Genomic DNA, 24708 nt, shown 5'->3' with positions numbered 1-24708 from the left:
GCCCCAATGCACCACAGATGAGTGTACAACAATTGGATGATGAGTCAGAAGAGGAGGGAATGACCAAAAGCTCAGCCAAATATGTGGGTTTTGGTAAGTTTTTTAAAGGCGGAGAGAGAGAGATTCAATGGGTGATTTCCACAGAGGACTTGAACAGCTGAAGGAAGATGGAATGTGTAAGAGGCTGGTGTCAGATGAAGGCAGTATTCAAGGATTGAGGTTCATAGACTTGGGGAAGTTAAAGTGTTCAGGCATGAGGTACCAATCTAGGTCAGCAAGGATAAGAGTGATGGATAAACAGACTTAGTGCACAAAAGGGTACAAGAAGCAGAGTTTTGAGTAAGTTGCAGTTTTTGGAAGATGGGAGACAAAGGCTGAAATCAAACTAATTTATTTCTTGCTTTCAATCTTCTAGTTCTTGCAAACAATAGTATTTACTTTTGGTACTTGAAATTATGTAATGTGGATTTAATAACAAACACAAGGTGTCAACCTTGCTGCAGTCGACAGATGATATCAGGTTCAAACCGCACTTCAGAAACTTGAGCACATAAAGAACAGATTGTCTGTTCAGTTATCTTGCTTGTAGGACTTTGCTGTGTGCAATTTTGGCTGCTGTGTTTCCCTACATTATAACAGTGACTACGTTTTAGAAGTACTTTGAAATATCCTGAGATCATGAAAGGTGCTATATAAATACAAGTCTTTTCTTCTTTCCAAAGCATCATGGCTAATATCGTACAGTGCAATTTTAAGCCACATGTATTTATTTGGGTTCCCCAGTACAACTATTTGAGTATCCAGCTTCATTCTATTTTTTTCTGTCCTTGCTTGGTGAAACAGTGAAACCTATTTGGTTTCTTCAAAGGAAAATTGAAATTTGTCACATATCCTAAATGTATTAGATGGTAATACACATACAGTTACTGATATATAGTGATGCTCTCATGTTTTCTACTTTATGCTGTAAAGCTATTCTTTAGATACCACTTGTGAACAAATATTTTGGCTGCGATTTTAACTGTCGCTACCACCTGGAAACTGGGCTAGGGTGGAAAGATGGCCGTTAAAATGAGAGTCACTTACCTACACTAACCTTGCTTCCTTCTCGTTAACTCCCCACATTAACCTGTTTTTTGAGCAGTGGAACAGGGCATCCACAGGGAGGAAGTGGGTTCCTACTTCAAATATGCAAATTGGTCCCAATCAAGGCCTATTCTGCAATTACAAGCTGAGAACTGTGTGGGAGTGGAGTGGGGAGACGGTATTGGCTTCCTTGTCAGGCAAAGCATAATGGAAGTCATCCTGAGGCAGATGAGACCTTGACGGTGTTTTAAATTTAATTTTTGGTTTTTAGGTTTTGAGGCCTTGGGCCTCCATGGTGCCAGGCTATCCTCCCCTGTCAGCCATTGTCAGATCCCCTACTAATTGCCAGGGCTTGTTTGCATGGGCCCTGGCTGCAGCCTCCTCCTGAAAATTCACACTCATGCCTGCTGGCCAGGCTGTCATTCTGGCTGGTTTTGGTGTGGGAGTCTGCTGCCTTTTATTTAAATCATATACACAATCTCTGTCCAATTACACAATACCCATGGAACCACAACTAGGCGGAGGAGTGAGTACCTTCCCCAGTGAAGGGAGGAAGTTTTGAGAGAGAATGGGCAGTAAGAAGCACATGAATATTTGAGATTTATAGTAAGGAATCGTTTTTCTTCACTCATGTTATGAAGGATGGCACCAAAAATGAACTAACTTCAAAATCTTCAGAGAAGTCAGAAGAGTCTTCTGAAAAGTTGGAAATTTCAGCTGAGCCACCTTTGAATCATGATTCAGGAAGAAATGTAACTCTGTTTCCATTCAACTGTAACAGTGGATACTCCATGTCACAGATGGAAAACTCTCAATGTGTGAGCAGAAGTCAACAAATCTGGGCCACCTTTGAGAGCGTATGGAATATAATAAACAAATACAGGTATGAAAAGCCATTGTGTACTGATGAATGTATAAGTATATATTAGTCAAAATAGAACACAGTTTTGATTTAGGCACACTCTTGGTTGTTTCTCAAAACAGTAATTTTACTCTGTATACTGCTATGATATGCAAATATTGACTGGACTAGAGAATTGAATGATGAACTGTTAACTTGGGTATTAGAGATGACAAAGGCTATGTTATATTATAGATAAATTTGAGACTCCTGGGCATATTTGAAATCTAATGTGAAATGTAAACCAACTATTAACGGCATCTACTGAATTACTGTGACACAAACACAGACTACCAAACTGGAATTCCAAGAATCTGCAATTTGACTTATGTTAAAATAGCGAGAGTTTTAAAAAAATTAAGCGAGAAATCCTGTAAATAAATTATTCATAATAAAGGAACACTTTTGTGCTTGATAAAGTAAATCTACGCTAGTTTTTTGATGTAATGTGACAGTACATGAGATTTTGAGGTTAAATTTTTAATTTTTTTTTCACCAGCTCATTAATTTTTGCAACCTTCAACCTTCCTCACAACTCATTAGCTGTTGTAATTGACAGCAAGCTGCCACTTCCTGAGGAAGCATTTCAGAGCCTGCAGAGGTTGATGCCTGCAGTAAAAGAACTGCTGGCAGGAATTCAAAGGTGAGCATCGAATTGTCTCAAGAGGAATACATAAAGCATTTGGAAAGGCTTTTAATTTAAAGCAGTTTGTTCCTAAGTGTCATTTGATGATTTTATTGAGAGTAGTATGTTATCTGACGACTGCCAGTAATGCATTTTACATAACTCTTCCTTTCTCCCAGTAATAAGATCCAATAATCGAACAGCAAAATTGCAAAACATTGTATCCATCTCTGCACACTCACTACGTGTGGAAATTTGAGGTATTATAATATAACAAACCTCTGCGTTATCTCGTTAGAAAGTGAAGAAAAGCTTTAAAATATGTAACACTTTTTTTCTGTGTTTTCATTTTCTATTATTCTAAAAGCCTGTCCTGAAAGAAATGTTAAAGTTACTTGTTTATTGAGCAATTTTAAAAAAAATTGTCTATGTTAACTCATCGTTCACCAGAAACTGCAACATGAAACTTAAAACAGCAAATCCTTAAAATACACAGTAGTCTGTCAGCATCTGGGAAGAAGACAAACAAGTTAAACGTTTTATGTAAGAATTCTTCATCAGAAGCAGTAGAGCAGAAAAGTCTCTACATGAAACATAAGAAATAGGAGCAAGGCCATACTAATTGAATCTGCCATTGTTGAATATGATCATGGCTGATCTTGGGCTTCATCTCCACTTTCCCGCCTGTTCCCTATATCCCTTGATTCCCTGAGAGGCCAAAAATCTATTCAATGATGGTGCATCCTCAACTCTGAGGTAGAGAATTCCAAAGATTTACAACCCTTTGAGAGAAGAAATTTCTCCTCATCTCTTGAAACTGTGCCCCCTTGTTCTAGATTCCCCAACTAGGGGAAACAACCATAATAATTTTGTATGTTTCAACGTGATCACCTCTCATTCTTCTAACTCCAGAGAATTTGGACCTAAATAACTCAGTTTCATCATGGGAAAAATTTGTTAACTCAATGTTAGGCTTGAAGCAATGACCCTGGGATTAAGAGTCCCATTATCTATCAACTGAGCTAACTGGGCTATACATTAACCTATCTTCCAGTACACACACACACACCGCACTCCCTCCCCTTCCCCTTCCCAGTTTTCAGATGCTGAAGGAAGTAGCTGTATTTCCAGCATTTTTCTGTTTACATTTCAACATTCACATTTAAAAAAAAAATACTTGAAACTTTAAGTAGAGATAATAAATATAATTTATTTTGGTATACATGAGAAGGTAGTTAATGGAGCAGGGAAGGGCAGCCACAGCTACAAAGAAGGAAATGAAGCAAGGAAACAGGAAAGAATAAATTCAGCAAGAAATATCTCCTTTCTGGAGTGGAATTTTACAGCCCTGAGAAAATAAACTCTGCACGCTTTATATAGAAATGTTGTGGAGCAGTAACTGGTAGGTATCATCTAAACAATACAGTACTGCACAGGGCCACTCTTAAAAGCAACTTTGTATTTTTACATTTCCTTACTTCATGTTGTTGAAGTTGCTAGTTTATAGGTATAGAGAAAACAATGGACAAGAAAATAGACCCCTATAGCTAGTACATGTGGAATAGAGATGGTGCAATTTATAATAGTGAGAAAATGAAATCGGAAGGTGTGGTTGGCACCTCTAAGTTTTGGAATTATTCCAACAAGATATGTTTTGTTAAAGTTGGTTCCACTGATTCACATGATGAACCGTAGCAAAGTCATGCTACAATAAGTGAGGTATTCAGCCTTTCCTGAATATTACTGTTATTTGAGCTAGCATGCTGGGTTGGTTTCCAGTTCAGCAGAGCTGGAAACTAACTCTCATTAATACGAGCATTGTACATGGAGCATACAATATTTACAGCCTAACTGCAACATATACCTAAGCAAGGGTTGGTAAACTGTTACCAGTGGACTGCCACAGAGATCAGTATTGGGGCCTCAACTATTTACAATCTATATCAATGACTTGGGTGAAGGGACTGAACATATAACTAAATTTGCTGATGACACAAAGATAGGTAGGAAAGTAATTTGTCAAGAGGAGATAGTGTCAACAAAGGGATTTGGATAGGTTAAATGAGTGGGCAAAATTTGGCGGATGGTGTATAATGTGGCAAAATGCAAACTCGGCCACTTTGGCAAGAAGAATAGGAAAGCAGTATATTATTTGATTGGAGAGAGGCTGCAGAACTGTATGGTACAAGAGGGATCTGGGTGTCCTGGTACATGAATCATAAAAAAAGTTTGCTGCAGGTGCAGCTAAGTGATTAGGAAGCCAAGTGGAATGTTTGCTTTTATCTCAAGGGGAATTGAGTATAAAAGTAGGGAAGTGTTGCTGCAGCTGTACAGAACCTTAATTAGACTGCAGTACTGTGTACAGTTTGGTCTCTTTAAGAAAAGTTATAACTGGGATGAAGGGTTATCTTATGAGGAGAGGTTGGCCTATACCCATTGGAGTTCAGAAGGATGAGAAGTAATCTTATTGAAGCTTATAAGATCTTGACGGGACTTAACAAGGTGGATGCTGGGAGGATGTCTCCCCTTGTGGGGTAATCTGGAACTAGGGGACACAGTTTAAAAATTAGTGGCCTCCTATTTAAGACTGAGATGAGCATTTTGTTCTCTCAGACGGTCATTATTCTGTAGAATTCTCTTCCCCAGAGAGCAGTGGAGGCTCGGTCATTGAATATATTCAAGGCTGAGTTAGATAGATTTTTGATCGACAAAGGAGTCAAAGGTTATGGGGGGCAGACAGGAAAGTGAGGTTGAGGTCCCAATCAGATCAACCATGATCTTATCAAATGACAGAGAAAGGGCCGAATGGTCGACTCCTGCTCCTAATTCTTGTGTTCTTTATGCTACATTATAGTTAAAATAAGGTCTTCATGGATTGCTACCTATTACTTTTTGTGGCGATATGTTTGAACAGGACCTGGTTTTTCCTTCTGCTATGATCCTGTTAAGGTTTGTTAATGTTTAAAGAAGAAATCCGAACAACCAGCAGTTAAACAGCAGAACTATGCCACAAGGTTTCATGTTTCTAATCAAAAACTTTATTGTATATCAAAAAGAATTAAACAAAGCACTAAGAGCTTAACACTATAGCTTATAAAGACTTATGCGATAAACTAATTTTTACTTCCTCCAAGAGTTCCCTTATCTTATGAAATCTTTAAGGTTCATTGTCTTTTCTTGGGACCAACTGGAAAGGTATATCAGCTTTCCGGAATTCACCCTGATTTCTCTTTAGTGTTCTAGCTATTTGCCAAGATACAACATTTCATGGGGTCCTTCCATTAGGTTTTGCCTAAGCGACCCTCCAATTTCTTTACTGGCCTCATGACTCTGGATTCCACAGCTCTAGCACAGGCCTCGTAGCAATTCCTGCTCAGTGGCTTAAAACATCAGAAAACATTCTCTTGGTTCCCAATAGCCCGCTGCTATGGTTTCAAACTGCAACCAAGCTGATTACTTCCAGAACTCCTCTGATTATACTGATGAACTGCATCAAGATTAACTACCTTTCATTGAGCAATCCTGTAGATTTCTTCCTTTATCTTCCAGTTAAATAAATCTTTCAGTTTTTCCCCTTATCAATGTTGTCTTAGGCTGAAGACCAACTCCCAGTTGCAGCTGCGTTATGGACGATAGATCTAGCAATTGTAGGTTTGGCTTTATCTCTCAACTTGCAAGGAGCTACAAGTTACGTAAGAACTAAAACTAACAGTCTCTTAGCTTCTTTTCTAAATGTTAACCAGTCTTGCTTGCTGGCTATGCCCTAACTGAATTCACAAAGGTAAACCCAAAACAAAGAATTTCACTAAGCTCCACCCGTCTCCATGGCAATGTGACACACGGCCTATTCCCAGGTAAAAATGCAAATTAACTACCTTTTAATTTCAAAGCTTTCCTGAATTCTGTGAAGCTACATCAATATTTTTTACTGGAATAAGTCCAAATGTCATGTCTCCAGTTTTTTAGCTAAATATGCTCACCTGCAATTTTATAATCTTACCTTTCTAGTGGTTAACCTAATTCAACATGTCCCCGACCTTTTAAGTGTAATAAACTCCAAGCTTATTTGAATTTATTTACATGTTTTGTTAAGAGTTTTAACGTCTTGGGGAGCATGTGAAAGAAGAGCAGTAGCAATTGCTGCTGTGAATAGTATATGTTAAATTTGAATTAGAAAAGGAGTGCAGTGTGCACCTTGTAAAGTCCTGGGACTCATATTTTTAAATCTTAGTTGATAGACCTTGGCATACTGTTTTTTCTTTCCCCAGCAAGTAAGGTTTTTTTAAAGTAATCGTTAGCGGCTTTTATTTTGCTGTCCTGCCTCCTAGTCCCAAAGTGTTGGCTTCTTGCTCAGCATTCCCAACTAGCACAATTATTTTGGTGTTGTTGCCAAAATCACAGGCATAGCAGTTGAAAAATTTTGTTTTTATTTATTCATTCACCAGGATGTGGGCATTGATGACAAGGCCAGTATTTACTTCTCATCCCTAATGCCCTTGATAGTGGTGAGCTGTGGCCTTAAACTGCTCCAGTCCATGTGGTGAAAGTGCTCCCACAGTGCTATTAGGTAGGAAGCCCAAGGAAGTTGAAACAATACTGAAGGTGCAGCAATAAAGGCATAATGGTGTGTGACTTGGAGGAGGATTGCAACTAAATTACCACCTGTTCCCACAATTCACTCTGTATCACTTGATGCCTGGCTTGCTCCAAGTTCTGGATAATATTCCTGAGGTCCAAATAAAGCAGTTTCTGGATAATTATATCACTTTCCTCATTAACTGCAATATTTTGAAGGGATCAGTTGAAGTTTTAAAATAAATGTTTCTGAGATTCAAATACTATGATTACATTATTTTTAAACAGGACGTTCCACTAAGGATCTAAACGTCATATCAACATTTGCTTCTGGGTGATGCCAGTTGATAGGGTGCCTCTAGGAAACCCAACCTTCTTTTATTCATTCATGGGATGCAGGTGTTGTTGGCAAGATCAGCACTTACAGTTCAACTCTAATTGCAATTAAGAAAGGTGGTGGTAAGTTGTTGCAGTGTGTATGGTGTAGGCACTCTTACAATACTGTTAAATAAGGAATTCCAGGGTTTTGACCAAACAACAATGAAGGCGCGGCAGTATATTTCCAAGTCTGGACAGTGTGTAGCTTGAAGGGAAACTTAGAGTTGGCAGTAGTCCCATGTCCTTGCTGCTCTTGTCCTTCCAGATGGTAGAGATTAAGAGTTTGAGAACTGCTTTGGAAGAAGCCTTGGCAATTTGCTGCAGTGCATGCTGTGGTTGGACACACCAGCAGTCATGGTGCACTGATGCTGGAGGAGGTGAATGTTCTCTAAGGTGATGGATGGGATGACAATCAAGTGGATTACTTTATCTTGTTCGGTGTCAACCTTCATGAGTGTTGGAGCTGCACCCATCCAAGCAAGCAGAGATTATTCTATCATTCTGAACTTGTGGCTTGTAGATGATGGAAAGGCATTGGGGAGTCAATAGATGAGTCTCTTGCCACAGAAACTCTGTCTGTCCTGCTCTTGTACCCACAGTATTTGTGTGGGTGGTCCAATTAAGTTTTTGGTTAATTGTGGCCCACAGGATGTTGATGATGAGTGTTTCAATGATGAGTGTGGTGCCCTTGAATGTCAAAGTGAGGTGGTTAGACTCTTGCTCGTTGGAGATAACACCTGAGTAGAGTGTTCCCTGATCCCCATTGACTTCAATTTTACTATGGCTCCTTGATGTACCACTGGGTCAAGTGACTGCCTCAATGTCAAGGACAGTCACTCTCGCCTTACCTCTGGAATTCAGCTCTTTTGTTTATGTATGAACCGAGACTATGACACGGTCCAGAGTCGAGTAGTACTGGTAGAACAAGAACTGGGCATCGGGTAAGTGCCATTTGATAACACTGTGGATGACACTTTCCATCACTCAGCTTTTGTTTGAGAGTAGGCTGAAGAGGCTGTATAATTAGCTGGATTGGATTTGTCCTGCATTCTGTGGACAGGACAAAGCTGGGCAATTTTTTACTTTGTGAGGCAGATGTGAGTGCTGTAGTTGCACTGGAACAGCTTGGGCTGTGAGTTCTGAAACTTAAGCCTTCAGCATTACATCTTGGATGTTTTCAGGGCTCATTGCCTTTGTTGTACCTAGTGCACTCAGCTATTTCTCGATATTGTGGAGTGAATCACATTGGCTAAAGACTGGATTCTGTGATGTTGGAGACTTCAGGAGGAGGCTGAGATGGGACAGCCACTTAACACTTGTGGCTGAATGCTTCAGCCTTGTCTTTTGCACTCGCATGCTGTGCTCCGCCATCATTGAGGATGGGAATGTTCATGGGGCCTCTTCCACCTCCCATTAGTTGGTTAAGTGTCCATGATCACTCACAATTGGTTATGACAGGACTGCAGAGCTTGAATCTCATCCATTAGTTGTAGGATGGCTTTGATCTGTTTGTCACATGCTGCTTCTGCTGTTTAGCATGCATGCAGTCCTTTATTGTAGCTTCATTAAGTTGGCATCTCATTTTTAGGTACTCCTGATGCTGCTCCTGGCATGCTTTTCTAGACTTCTCACTGAAACAGGATATAGTCCTCTGGTTTGATTGTAATAGTACAGCGGGAGATTTGCTAAACAGCGAGTTCGAATTGTGATGGATTACAATTTGCTATAGTTGATGGTCCTCAGCGCCTCTTGAATGCTTAGTTTTGAGCTACTAGATCTGTTCTGAACCTATCCAATTTAGTCCGCCAATAGTGCCACGCAACATGAGAGAGGATGTCCTCAACAACAATTTATATTTATATAGTGTCATTTACTTTCATAAAGCTTTGCAGTCCCGCCACATCCAGTCATGAATGGTGGTGGTTATTTAGCTAATGGAGGAGGAAGCTCTATGAACATTCCCATCCCCGATCTGCAGGAGGTACTTTGTTTTCCAAGGACTGTGCAATGGTCATTCCTACCCATACTGTCATGGAGAGGTTGCTAGGTGAGGATGAGGCCAAGTAGGTTTATCTGTTGGATTGGCTCTCTCACCACTTGCCGAAAGACTAGTTTGGCAGTAATAGTGTTCAGGACCCAACCTGGTCGGTTGTGGTGCTATCAATCCATGCTTGGTGATGTGCACAGATGTCCCCCACCCAAAGTACATTCTGTGCCTTGCTACTCTGTCATCTTCAAGTGGTATACAGCATGGAGAAGCACTTCTTGATCAATTGAGACAGGGCAGTAGGTGGTGATCAGCAGGAGGTTTCCTTGCACAAGTTTGACTTGATATTATCAAACTACATAGTGTCCAGAGCCACTGTTGAGGACTCCAGTATCACTTCCTCCTGACTGTACACCACTGTTCCATTGCCTCTGGAGGGCTAGTCCTGCTGGTGGGACAGAACATACCCAGGGATAGTGATGGAGGATGAAAGCAAAATACTGCGGATGCTGGAAATCTGAAATAAAAACCAAAAATGCTGATAAAACTCAGCTGGTCTGGCAGCATCTGTGGAGAGAGCAACAAAGTTAACGTTTAGAGTCCACATGCTCTGAAGAAGAGCATACGGACTTGAAACGTTAGCTCCATATAGTGATGGAGGATTCTGGGATGTTGGCTGATAAGTATGATTCCAAGAATATGACTGTGTCAGGCTGTTGCTTGACTAGTCTTGGATGGCTTACCCAGTTTTGGCACATATTGCCAGATATTAGTGAGGGCGACTTTGCCAGGATGGGTGTGACTGTTGTATCCAAATCCAATGCCTAGGTTGTTGCTGAGTGGTCTATTTTGGTTTTAGCTTTGACTTTTTATAGTGGTTTGATGTAATGTAATAAAGCTCATGGTCTACAGGGCTGCAGTGCCACTTGCCCTACTGTATGCAGCAGAGACATGGACAACATAAAGCAGATACGCTAAATTCCTGGAGAAATATCACCAGCAAATCCTCCGCAAAATTCTGCAAATTCAATAGCAGGATAGGCATCCAATATCGGTGTCCTCTCTCAGGCCAAAATCCCCAGTATTGAGGTACTAGTTATGGCTAAATTTTTTTTATTCGTTATGGCCAGCATTTATTGTCCATCCCTAATTGACCTTGTTCAGAAGGCATTTAAGAGTCAACCACATCGTAGGCCAGACCAGGTAAAGACAGCAGATTTCCTTCCCTAAAGGACATTAGTGAACCAGTTGGGTTTTTATGACAATCAACAATGGTTTTGATTCCAGATTTTTTATTGAATTCAAATTCCACTATCTGCCGTGGTGGGATTCAAACCTGGGTCTCCAGTGCATTACCGTGGATCTCTGGATTACTAGTCCAGTAACAATACCACTACGTCACCGCTTCCCCCGCTACATTGGGCGGGCCACATTGTCAGCATGCCTTTTTTTTATTATTCACTCATGGGATGTGGGTGTCACTGGCTAGGCCAGCATATATTGCCCATCTTTAATTGCCCATGAGAAGGTGGGGGTTACCTGCTGCTTTGAACCACAGGTACATCCACAGTGCTTTTAGGAAGAGAGTTCTAGGATTTTGACCCAGTGACAGTGAAGGAACAGCATTATATCTCCAAGTCAGGGTGGTGAGTGGCTTGGAGGGGAACTTGCAGGTGGTGGTGTTCCCATGTGTCTGCTGCTCTTGTCTTTCTAGATGGTAACAGTTATGGGTTTGAAAGGCTAAGGAGCCTTGGTGAGTTCCTGCAGTGCATCTTGTAGATGATTCAGACTGCTACCACTGTGCCTCGGTGGTGGAGAGGGTGAGTATTTGTGGCTGGGGTGCCAATCAAGTGGGCTGCTTTGTCCTGGATGGTGTCAAGCTTTGAGTGTTATTGGTTATTGGAGCTGTGCTCATCCAGACAAGTGGAGAGTATTCCATCACACTCCTGACATATGCCTTATAGATGGTGGACAGGAATTGGGGAGTCAGGAGGTGAGCTACTCATCACAGGATACCTACCCCCTGACCTGCTATTGTAGCCACAGTATTTATATGGTTAGTCCAGTTCAGTTTCTGGTCAATGGTAACATCAAGGATGTTGATAGTGGTGGATTCAGCAATGGTGATGCCATTGAATGTCAAGGGGAAATGGTTAGATTCTCTCTTGTTGGAGGTGGTCATTGCCTGGCACTAGTGTGGCACGAATGTTACTTACCAGCTGTCAGCCCAAGACTGGATATTGCCCAGGTCTTGCTGCATTTGGACATGGACTGCTTCAGTATCTGAGGAGTTGCCAGTGGTTCTGAACATTGTGCAATCATCAGCGAACATACCCGATTCTGACTTATGATGGAAGGGAGGTCATTGATGAAGCAGCTGAAGATGGTTGGGCCTAGGACACTACTTTGAGGAGCTCCTGCAGTGATGTCCTGGAGCGGAGATGACTGACCCCCAACAACCACAACCATCTTCTTTGTGGTAGGTATGATTCCAACCAGTGGAAAGTTTTCCCCCTAATTCCCATTGACTCCAGTCTTGCTAGGTCTCTCTGATGCCACACTCAGCCAATGCTGCTTTGATGTCAGGGGCAGTTACTCTCATCTCACCTAACAGAAGACTCCCAAAATAAGCTCTCTATTTCGAGTTTCATCACGGCAAGTGGTTACCAAGACATCCTCAAAGTCGTCTTGATAAAAGGCAACATCCCCACCAATATGTGGGAATCTCTTGCTCGAGACCACGAAGATGCCAACCATTTCAAATGTCTCCAACAGGCCCAGGTGTCGGTCAAGCGCAAACAGCAGAAGGAGCGTGCCAAAATCCGAGCATCCCACCCACCCACCTCATCAAACACTACCTGCCCCACCTGTGGCAGAGTGTGCCGATCCAGCATTGGACTTTTTAGTTATCGCAGGACCCATAATCCCAGAGTGGAAGAAAATAATCCTCGGTCCTGAGGGACTGCGGAAGAAGAAGAGAAGATACAACTTAGGCTTCCTAGGCCATCTTTGTGATCAGTTAATAATCACCACATTGCTACCAATCACCAGCACGCATCATGTATATTTTTTTAATTAATTCTTGAGATATAGTTATCACTGGCAATGTCTGCATTTATTGCCCATCTTTTGTTGTCCTGAGAAGGTAGTGATTCAACTGATTGGCTTGCTAGGCCAGTTCAGAGGGCAGTTAAGAATCAACCACAGTGGTGTGGAACTGGAGTCTCATATAGACTAGTCTGGACAAGAGTGGTAGGTTTACTCTCCTAAAGATCATGAATGAACCAGCTGGAATTTTCTAACAATCCAAAACCTTCAAGGTCACTTTTTATAGAATTTTTTCCCCAAATATTTTTGATTGAAATCTAATTCACAAAATGCTATGGTGGGATTTGCATTTGAGATTTATGCTCTGAATTATTAGTGCAAACCTCTGGATTACTTGTTCTGTAACATAACCATTACATTACCATACCCATATATAGGCATGGTGCCCAATTCCTTTTAGAAGTGCAAAGTTTATTAATCAATTTGAGTAAAACTATAATCCTGAATATTCATGTTCTTTTTTTAAATTTTGCATCCTATGCATATCAATGGATTAAGCCTAAAGTATCAATGGAAAATAATCACATGACTGGAAATGTTTTAAGATAAAGGACACAGATGTAAGAATTGGACAAGAGATGCAGGGGGGATGTGGGGAAGAACTTTTTTACTTAAAGTGGTAATGACCTGGAACCTGCTGTCTGTGAGAGCTGTGGAAGGGGAGATGGTTAATGATTGCTAAAGGAAATTGGATGACGACTTGAGGGAAAGAAACTTGTGCTACAAGGATAGAGTGAGGAAATGGGACTGACTGGATTGCTCCATAGAGAGCTGCCATGGACTTGATGGGTCAAATGGCCTCCCTCCATAATGTCTCTAAGGGCTGAATTTTCAGCTCAGCGTGCGGGTGCACGCCCGACATGAACGAGCATGAAATAGCGCGAGGTGATGCTGGGCGAGCACCCTGATGTCCGCATGATTTTTCAGTCGGCGGGTGCGCACAGGAGTCGGCAGTGTGCCCACCGACAATTAAGAGGGTTGTAAAGCCAATTAATAAATTAATTAAACTGAATTTTTCTCTGCCTGTCCAACCTTGCGGTTGGCGGGCGGGTATAAAGGCCAAGCGGCCTTTGGACTTTTGAGGAAACCTGCTCCATGGGCGGGATGAGGTTTCCGATGTTAATTAAAAATAAAATTAAAATTTTTAAATCTCATTTTTAACATGCTCCTACTCATGTGACAGTGTCACATGAGGGGACCTGTATATCTTAATTTTAAAATATTCAGCTCCCTGAGGCAGCTCTCTGCCTTCAGGGAGCTTTCACTGTGTGCTCCCCTGTACCTGTGCTGACTTCCTGCCGCGCTGCCTATTGTGGCCCACTCATGGGCCTCTATCCCGCTGCCACTGGTATTAACTTAGTGGTGAGCTGGCCTGTCAACCTGCAGCGTGCGCAAGAGGTAAAATTGTGCAGCTAGCTTGTCACCTCCAGGGTGGAGTGCCCCTCGATCAAAGGCACTCACTGCTTGACTGAGGACCTCAACATTGAGGATGAGGGGGGTGGTGCCTGCTGAGCGCCAACCCTTGCCCTTGCTGCCAGCCCCCCTGCTCTCTGTTCCCTGCAACCTCTACCCTGTGAAACTCCCCCCATGCCGCCACAGAACCTTGCTGTTTGATGCGCTGCCTGTCCATGGATTATTTTAATTTTTTTTTATAACTGATTCAGAATTTTGGAACAGGTTCTGAGAGCTAAATAGCTGAATTTGAAGCTGATTCGAATCCTTAAAACAAAAATAAATCCCTGAGATGAATTAGTGTTGCAACTATTTGACTCAGTGGCAGAAGTGCCATGGTTGATGTGGACTGTCTCGATATAGAAGCTGGTTTTTCAGTAGGTTGTGGGTTCAAGTTCCACTCCAGAGACATGAGCACATAACCCAAACCACATGTCAATAAATGTAATTTGGTAATGAAGAAGAGCAGCACTCAGAGTTGCCAGTTAGGGCTGAGATGATTAACTGAGGCCCCTTCTGCCCTCTCAAATGAATATAAAAGACCCCACAGCAGAATTTGAAGAAAAACAGGCGTTCTCCACTGTGTTCTGGCCAACATTTATTCCTGAACTAGCACTTAAAACAGATGATGTGGTCATTTATTTCATTGCTGTTTGTCGTGTCCGAATTGGCTGCCACATTTCCTATATTACAACAGTGACTACACTTTAAAAGTACTTAACTTTTTGTAAAGCACCTTAGTGTTTCCTGAGTTTATAAAGGCACTATATAAATGCAAGTGTTAATTTTTTCCAATACACAAGAAATCTGTTATAGTTGGTAATCAAATTAACAATTTAAAATAGGCTTACTTGATGATATGCTACAGAATATCATTCGAAGCCCATAAATCTAAAATGAAAACCAGCATATCTTGTCAAAAAGATCAAATTAGTGATCATCTGTCCATCAAAATGTTTTGTCTGACCCAGACACTTATGTGAAACCTCATGCAGAGGTTTTCTGATAGTCAAGTGTAGGCTCATGTCTGACCTTTTTGATTGGTCCAATGTTTCTGTTTACTATTTTCAAATAGTGCAGTGGAATCTTTTATGTTCACCTCAAAGAGAAGATGAAGCCTTGGTTAATCATCTCAGCTGAAAGTCTCAGCTCTCCCACCTTACAGTCTGTAGTGTAATTTCCGATTAGATAGGTTTTGCTGGGTTGTCATTTTTTTCATTTTACAATTTCAGTATTGTGTAACCTTGCTTCCAATAATGCAACTTAATTTTCCTTTTGGATTCACCTCACCTTTAACAAAATTATATTGCTAATTCCCTTTTGTTCCTCCTACTGTAATGATTGAGAAGTCTGCTCACACTAACTTTTTTCCCACAGCTCTGCTTGATTTACTGTTTTTAATCCTTTCTCCAACTGTTTCCATTTACACGTAACATCATTAGTGTGCACTAATATGGAATTTAGCTGATTCTTAAACCGTTTCCCATTTTTGGAAGGTCAGAAAATGGGCAGTTTACATTCTAGATTTGGAGGTTTAGACAAACTTGTTGAAACAGAATAAAATAGAAGGAGGTAGTTACTGCAATCACTGCCATATTCTTGCAAAGAATAAGCTAAAAATTCATGTGGAGAGATAAACACATGCACAGCAATGCAGTTGACTTTTAAAATATCCTCTGAAACGGCCTAGCAAGCCATTCAGTTGTATCAAATCGCTACTAAGTCTCAAAAAAGGAATGAAACCAGATGGACAACCTGTCATCGACCTAGCCACCGGAAACAACAGTGGCAAACTCTGCCCTGTCAACCCTGCATCGCCCTCCTTACTAACACCTGGGGGCTAGTGCCAAAATGGGCAGAGCTGTCTCACAGGCTAGTCAAGCAACAGCCTGACATAGTCATACTCGCGGAAACGTACCTTACAGACACTGCCCCAGACACCACAGTCACCATCCCTGGGTAGGTCCTGTCCCACCAGCAGGATAGACCTAGCAGAGGTGGCGGCACAGTGGAATGTAGTCGGGAGGGAGTTGCCCTGGAAGTCCCCAACTTTGACTCTGGACCCCATGAAGACTCATGGCATCAGGTCAAACATGGGCAAGGAAACCTCCTGCTAATTACCATGTGCAGCCCTCCCTCAGCTGATGAATCAGTGCTCCTCTGTGTTGAGCACCACTTGGAGGAAGCACTGAGGGTGGCAAGGACGCAGAATGTACTCTGAGTGGGGGACTTCAATGTCCGTCACCAAGAGTGGCTTGGTAGCACCACTACTGACTGAGCTGGCTGAGCCCTAAAGGACATAGCTGCTAGACTGGGTCTGCGGCAGGTGGTGAGGGAACCAACAAGAGAGAAAAACATACTTGACCTCATCCTCACCAACCTGCCTGCCGTAGATGCAACTGTCCATGATGGTATCGGCCGGAGTGACCACCACACTGTCATTATGAAGACGAAGTCCTGCCTTCACATTGAGGATACCCTCCATCATGTTTTGTGGCACTACCACTGTTCTTAATGGGATAGATTTCGAACAGATCTAGCAACTCAACACTGGGCATCCATGAGGCGCTGTAGGCCATCAGCAGTAGCAGAATTGTATTCAAAAACAATTCATAACCTCATGGCCTGGCATATCCCCCACTCTACCATTATCATCAAGTCAGAGGATCAATCCTGGTTCAATGAAGAGTGCAGGAGGGCATACCAGGAACAGCACCAGGCATACCTAAAAGTGAGGTGAAACTGGTGAAGCTATAAAACAGGACTACTTGTGTGCCAAACAGCATAAGCAGCAAGTGATAGACAGAACTAAGCGATCCCACAACCAACGGATCAAATCTAAGCTCTGCAGTCCTGCCACATCGATCCGTGAATGGTGGTGAACAATTAAACAACTCACTGGAGGAGGAGGCTCCACAAATATCCTGATCCTCAATGATGGGGTGCCCAGCCCATCAGTGCAAAAGATAAGGCTGAAACATTTGCTACAGTCTTCTGCCAGAAGTGCCGAGTGGATGATTCATCTCGGCCTCCCCCGGAGGTCCCCAGCATCACAGATGCCAGTCTTCAGCCAATTCAATTCACTCCTCAAGAAATGGCTGAAGACACTGGATAGTACAAAGGGTATGAGCCCTGACAATATTCCTGCAATAGTACTGAAGACTTGTGCTCCAGAACTTGCTGCGCCCCCGGCCAAGCTGTTCCAGTACAGCCACAACACTGGCATCTACCCAGCTTTGTGGAAAATTGCCCAGGTGTGTCCTGTACACAAAAAGCAGGACAAATCCAAACCGGCCAATTTCTACCCCATCAATCTACTCTCGATCATCAGTTGTGATGGAAGGGGTCATCAACAGTGTATCAAGCAGCACTTGCTTAGCAATAACCTGCTCCCTGATGCCCACTTTGGATTCCTCTAGGGCTACTCAGCTCCTGACCTCATTACACCCTTGGTTCAAACATAGACAAAAGAGTTGAACTCCCGAGGCGAGGTGAGAGTGACTGCCCTTGACATCAAGGCAGCATTTGACTGAGTGTGGCATCAAGGAGCCCTAGTGGTTGTTGGAGGTCAGTCATCTTACTCCAGAACATCACTGCAGGAGTTCCCCGGGGTAGTGTCCTTGGCCCAACCATCTTCAGCTGCTTCATCAATGACCTCCCTTCCATCATAAAGTCAGAAGTGGGGATGTTTGCTGATGATTGCATAATGTGCGACTCCTCAGATACTGAAGCAGTCCATGTCCAAATGCAGCAAGACCTGGACAATATCCAGGCTTGGGCTGACAAGTGGCAAGTAACATTCGTGCCACACAAGTGCCAGGCAATGACCATCTCCAACAAGAGACAATCTTTAACCTTGACATTTAATGGCATTACCATCGCTGAATATAAAATATCAACATCCTATGGGTTACCATTGACCAGAAACTGAACTGGACTAGCCATATAAATACTGTGACTACGAGAGCAGGTCAGATGCTAGGAATCCTGCAGTGAGTAACTCACCTGACTCCCCAAAGCCTGTTCACCATCTACAAGGCATAGGTCAGAAGTGTGATGGAATACTCTCCACTTGCCTGGATGAGTGCTTCTCCAACAACACTCAAGAAGCTTGATACCATCCAGGACAAAGCAGCCTGCTTGATTGGCAGCGCTTCCACAAACATTTGTTCTCTCCATCACCGGCAAACAGCGGCAGCAGTGTGCACCATCTACAAAATGCAATGCAGAAACTCACCAAGGGGCCTTAGGCAGCACCTTCCAAACCCACATCTGCTTGACAGGGCAGCAGATACATGGGAACACCATCCTCCAAGCCACTCAGCATCCTGACTTGGAAATATATCGCCATTCCTTCACTGTCGCTGTGTTAAAGTACTGGAACTCGCTCCCTAACAGCACTGCAGACATACCTACACCACATTGGCTGCAGCGGTTCAAGAAGGCAGCTGAACACCATCTTCTCAAGGACAATTAGGGATGGGCAATAAATGCTGGCCTAGCCAGTGACACACACATCCCAAAAATTAATGAAATTTTAAAAAAAAACTACAATGCAGGGTCACTATTTTTGTGAATTACTTTTCAATTACAGAGCAATAGATGTTATTTTACACTATTGAGGAATTTACAAACCTAGAAATTACTGTTTGTAAAATTAATAGATGAATGCTTAATACTTTTATATGATATTGATTTTTCTACTATATTTATGTAGGTGTTAACCTATTTATTTTAAATGGGTTAAACCATGTGCTAAAAGTTTGGATAAAGAAATGCCATTTGATCACGAAGTTTGTCCACTTATTTTGTCAACAACGATTTTTAAACTACGGTATTTGCCGAATGCGTGCATAATAACGGAAGTAATTCTGAGATTCCCCTCTCTCTTGTAATTCATCGCCTGTCCTTCATCCAATCACATAACCCTTTTTTTGCTTTTCCTGCCCCCTTTTCCCTGGCTCTGTTCCATTTCATCTCTAACATATTCTAGTTCTGTTGATGGTCAGCCTGAAAAGTTTTTCTTGCCACAGTTGCTGCTTGACCTGCCAAATGTTTCCAGCATTTACGGCTGTTACTACTGTATTATATAATAACCTGGTTATATGAGTATTTAATCCGTTTTTGCTACATCTAAATAAGGAAGATAAATGCATCATGAAGTCAGCTATATCAGAGCACAATTTATAACCTGATAGTCATCCGTTTTTGTTTAAAGATGCGTCAACTTCTTTTGTTGGTATCGTGTATTATCAATCTGAGATTGAGTATTTTGTAGCAAAAAGCCTAATAAACCCTTTTTTTGCAATGGTACCTTCAAGACCAGTTTCCACCACAATGCACTGTACTCCACAGTGGACTACTTAATAAAATTCGCTGACTACTGTTAGGAAATAAAGATAGTTTTAAGTAAGTTATATTTGTATTTGCGGGTGTTAGGAATGAGTTTTAGCTTTAATGTTTAAGTTTGATTTGTATTTTTATATCTGTGTGTTATGAAAAGGGTCAAGTTGAGTTTTAGTTTCACTTTAAAAGGTGCCTGCATTCTGATGAGAGTTTTATGACTGTTGCAGCTAAATTAAACAAACAGGAGTAGAGAAACTGGGCTGTTGCCTAGCAGCAAGGGTCCAGAGAGGCGGGTCCCTCCCACAAACACACACACAAGAAACTAGAAACAGCAGTTCGATTTGGAAGCTGTTTGAGTTCAGTTGGTTTTGAAAGTAGCTGCCAGGAGAGTCTGGAGCAAAGGAGACAAAGATAGCAAGCCCCAGGCTAAAGAAAAGACCCCAAAATCTAGGGGAGTGGAACAGGAGAAAGTCCCAAGAAGACCTTCCAGTCAAAGGGAAGGACAGGAACCTGGAAAAGGTCCTGTTCAGTGAAGTTGAGAGAGAGGGGCAGAGAGAAAGGCTCCAAGTTTCAGGTTTAGAGACAAAAGCTGCAGAAAGCAAATTTGAAGCAAGAACAGCTTGCAAGAGGCCAGAAGGGCCAAAGCGACAACTGAAGGCCTGTAACTCTTTGCTATGGGCATGTGAAGCAGTGGTGTACTGTTGACAGCTGATTCGGTGAGAGAGTGAGTGGGAGAAAGCTTGAATGCATGTGGTGAGCCGGGGAGAGGAACATCAGAAGGAGAGTTCGAAACCCTGGCAGTGAACCCTTGGGGAAGGCATCTGAGAGGGAGCATCGGTTTAGGAGAAGATTCCAAAGTGAGTTCTTGGAGAGTGGCGATTGGAAACCCTTTTGTGACAAACAGGGTTCAGTAAGACCGGTTGGCTCATGGTGGGACAAGCGTCTGGGGGAGTTGATGAGAGATCCATAGCATCTGATTGAGGTGGCGTTTGTCACTTGTGCCGGGATTTTCTGTGCCTGCCGGCATCAGGCATGTTTGGTGGCATGAGCGAACAATATGGCACGATCGGTTTCATGATGACGTGAAACCAGTTCACGATCGTCCGCTCAGCCCAACTGCGGGCCGCATTTCCCACCATCAGACGTCAGGAACCTTATTGTAATACATCTACAAATCATTATTAAGCCAGCCCTTCGGAATTGTCCCCTCCTCCCTGCTGGATCATCCAACCATGTCAGCGGGAAAGCACGCTGACGTGTTTCACAACAGCACATAAAAGGCGTACTTGGTGGACTGCAATTTTAGGGAAACTCTAAGGTGAGTATACAGTAACGTTGTGCAGCGCTTGCCAGGGGCACCTGTGGGTCTTCAAGCTTGAGTGTTGCAGAGGAGGGGATCAAGGGCAGCCCTGCCTTTAAAGCGACTTGGGGGGAGGGCAAGGGCTGCCTTGTGGTTGAGGTGACGTGGGGGGTGGAGGGCAAGGGCATCCCTGCTATTGAATATAGTGCACAAGCATTTGGGGTGTGGGGTAAGGTGGGCAAGTGAAGCTGCCATGCAATAGGGAAGCCTGTATAAAGTGACCATTCCCCTGCAGCTGAGACAGTTCAGGCGCAGGCACATTGATATGATTGGAGTCGGGCTCTTAGCTTATCTGCCCACTCAAGCAACACAGAGGCATCAAAGTGCCACCAAGTGCTCCAAAGCTTTTCACCGCCCCCCGGCACAGACTGCAAAGTCTTGAGCATTTTAGTGGACTACAGAACAGTTGGATGACTGCACATCTCCTCGCTAAAGCTGGCAATGGAACAGTCACTGATGGAGTGCTCACAGCCCCTTGCAAAGCCAGTATCCAGGTTTGGACCAGTCTCCCCCATGGTTCAAGCTAACAGGGCAGCCTTGCAGCGCAGATTAGGAGAATATCTGCACCTGAGCTGAGAGCACAGCATACAGTCCAGTGGGCAAAGCTGCCGCCAATCGGTCGGGTGGAATGGGGCGGAAATGGGTGGCGTTTCAGCGACCATGCAGCGCACTAATCTCTGGCTATCCAAGTGGTGGCCAACACTCTCTGGAAAGTGTTCACACTTAACCAGGACAGGTTCTTAGTACACCCATGCTAACCATGTGTCTCTCTCTTTCACCTTGCAGGAGGAGTACATCAGGATCATGGAGCCTGGTGAACTAGCTGTATGCCTGATGGCCTACAGAGAGTGACGACGATGGAGGAGAGAGTTTCTGAGGCTCTAGCTGTGCAGAGGTAGGAGCAGCAACCTCATGAAGAAGGGGCACCTGGGGCTTCTGCACATGCTGCTGAAGAATTACAGCAAGCCATCGCTGGTCAGAGCCCAGGGTCTATAGACACCGTCTTTAATTCCTACAGGCGACCAAGAACCAGTGTCGCCAAAGACTGCACACCTCGAGGGAATTGTTCACATCTGCCAGCCACTGCAAGATTTAGGCGCCATGGGAACTGCCAGTGGCTGTGAAAGTGACTGCAGTGCTCAATTTCTATGCCAGTGGCTCCTTTCAAGGCTCCACAGGTGACTTGTGTGGGATCTCACAAGCCTCCACCCACAAATGCATCCAAGGTCACGGATGCCATCTTTGTAGCGGCACAAAACTTTGTGCATTTTGCCCGCGACCAGGAGAGCCAGGATGCGATTGGATTTGCCTAGATCTCCGGTTTCCCACAGGTGCATGGTGCGATCGACTACACTCACGTGGCGCTCAGATCTCAGTTGCAACATGCGGTGAATTATATCAGCCGCAAGGGGTTCCACTCGCTGAATGTGCAGCAGGTGTGCGACCACTATAAACGCATCCTGCAGGTGTGTGCAGTTTTCAGGGAGTGTGCACGACTCCTACATCCTAAGTTGGTCACAGATCCCTGGGTCCACAGAGACTGCAGGGATGGCTCCTAGGGGACAAGGGCTACCTGCAGAGGCCGTGGTTGATGACACCTGTGCGCCGGCCTCAGACTGCAGCAGAGCAACGGTATAATGAGGCTCGTGCTGTAGCTTGCAACCTGGTGGAGCAGACGAAAGATGAGGTATCTGGACCGGTCTGGTGCAGCCCTGCAATACAGTCCGCAGAGGGTGTCACACATAGTTGTCATCTGCTGCGCCCTTTGCAGCACCAGGTTGTAACAGGGAGATGAGCTGGCTGAGGAGGAGATGGAGGTTTCCTCTGGTGAGGAGGACACCGACAGAGATGAGGGTGAGGAGGTGCTCAAAGGCGACGATGACGGGAATGAGGCCCTCACTGGCTACACAAGGCAGGGGTGCCCAAGAGGCCTTCATAACTGCTAGACACGTGGAGGATGATGACGACATGCAGTGAGGTAACCCCATAGACCCTCATCTGTAAATGTTTGACCAATCTGGCTTATGGCAGCACGAATACCCTCTGAGAATGCTCCTGATATGGAGCTGCAGTGGAGGCCCTAATAGTCGCTCGATTGCAGGAGGATGATGATGACATCCAGTGAGGACACTCCATATTCTGGCAGCAATGACAAGCACCGTCGAGGTGCAGGCATCAGTAATATGTCCAGGCCGGACCATCACTTTGGTCTGAAGGCTGCATAAAGCACAGGGAAGAGGCTCCGGACGGAGATACCTGCCTTTATCTTGTGCAGAAAGGTTTCACATCTGAGTGACAAGAACATTGCTCATCAGAACAAGGAGCCATAGGCAGGGAGATATTCTTGGGAGTTTCTTGGCAATAGCGAACAGTATATACAAGTGATTAACACCTGTGCCCAGGCTGTGCAACTAATTCTCCTTAACTTTCCTAACCCTGCCATTACGTCTTGGTGCTCCCTGGACATCCACACCGGAGGTGGAGCAGCCTGCTGACTGCAACACCCTGTCTGTAATGATCTTGGCCAACATCCTCTGGAGGGTTGAGACTTGGAGGGCCACGGCATGCTGGTTCCAACACTCAGCCTGAAGGCGGACAGACTCCTCCATTGTGCCTTGCAATCTGAGGAGTGTAGCGGACATCCCTTCCTGATGTTCCTGAGCTTGCCTTTGCAGCTCTGGAAACTGTGACATGACCAAGTCCAGAGGCTCATCATATGACTCTGACTCAGCAACGTTCTGGCCTTCAGCAGTCCTCCGAGTGCCGGACACTTGGGAAGTCCCTGCTGCCGCCTGAAGTGGATCAGTGAGTGTGATGTGCTCACCTGATAGTGATCCTGAGGCTATTCTCAAGCTAGGTCCCACCGAGGTGTGTGTCTCTGCACTGATGGAGTCTGTGAGTGAGTGCTGTGATGGGATTTCAAGGAGGGTGCCTCCAGATTCCTCTTCAGAAGTTTCTTTAAGGCTTGACTGGAGGCCCTGGATCATGGACTCTGTCGGTTGTTTCCCAGATGTGTCTGCGGAAGCAAGGGGAGATAATTAGTGCATGGCAGTGGCCTGTGAAACAAGATACATCACTGACAGCATGGTTGGCTGATGGATGATGTACTGCTGGACTGTTGCTTGATAGAGCAGCGCCAACCTCGCCATCAGCACAAGACCTGTCCAGATTGTCGCCGACCAGCTAGATATCCCTGTTTTCAAACCCTGTGAGTACCTTGATTTCAGGTATTCCTCCACCGGTCTGCAACTTCTGTTTTTGTGTGCCAGCTTGTCCTGCATGAATAGAGATGAAGAAAGTGTAAACATGGCGCCTGACAGGCCAGATGATAAGTATACCTGGCATGTGTGGGTGGTGAGTGATCTCATGGACAGGATGAGGACAGTGACGGTGAGTGTGAGAGAGTGAATGATGATGTCCCTTGAACTGGCAGTGAATGAGGGCCCTGTGGATGTGTGATGGGTTTGTGAGTGTGTGGATTGAGTGTGATGGGTTTGTGAGTGTGTGGAATGAGTGTGATGAGAATAGTGAATTACCCTGGTGTAATGGAGGACTTCATTCATCCTCTTGCGGCACTGGGTGGCTGCCCTATTTTGAAGGGTATTGGTGCTGACCCCTGCTGCCACTGCCTCCCAAGCCTGGTTGGTCATGCCGCTGCCCATCCTTTTGCCAGAGCAGAGGTAGAGGACATCCCGGGACTCCGCGGTATCCAAAAGGTATTCCAGTGATGCGTCACTAAACCTGGGGGCTGCAGTCTTTTTGCCTCTCGTGGACATCTTCCCTGCAGCAGTCGTGGGCTGAAACCACTGAGATATGTGCGCATGGCTGGATTTTAAATGTGGCGCCCGGTATGATGAAGCGGCAAGGTGATGGCGGGCGGGCAAATGAGA

General features: G+C 44.1%; 1 protein-coding gene across 2 annotated transcripts in view; it reads left to right on the top strand.

Annotated features, from left to right (window-relative positions):
• Positions 1-24708, top strand: part of swt1 (SWT1 RNA endoribonuclease homolog) — a 163303-nt gene that overhangs the window by 103156 nt on the left and 35439 nt on the right. For both annotated transcript variants that reach the window (XM_078561406.1, XM_078561405.1), the window contains exons 15-16: positions 1728-1969; positions 2487-2630. In XM_078561406.1, the coding sequence (XP_078417532.1) occupies positions 1728-1969; positions 2487-2630 (386 nt within the window). The remainder of the gene's footprint in view (positions 1-1727; positions 1970-2486; positions 2631-24708) is intronic.

This window comes from Cetorhinus maximus, chromosome 17 (assembly GCF_964194155.1).
Source record: "Cetorhinus maximus chromosome 17, sCetMax3.hap1.1, whole genome shotgun sequence".
Taxonomy (NCBI): domain Eukaryota; kingdom Metazoa; phylum Chordata; class Chondrichthyes; order Lamniformes; family Cetorhinidae; genus Cetorhinus; species Cetorhinus maximus.
This window is presented reverse-complemented; position numbering and strand designations above follow the sequence as displayed.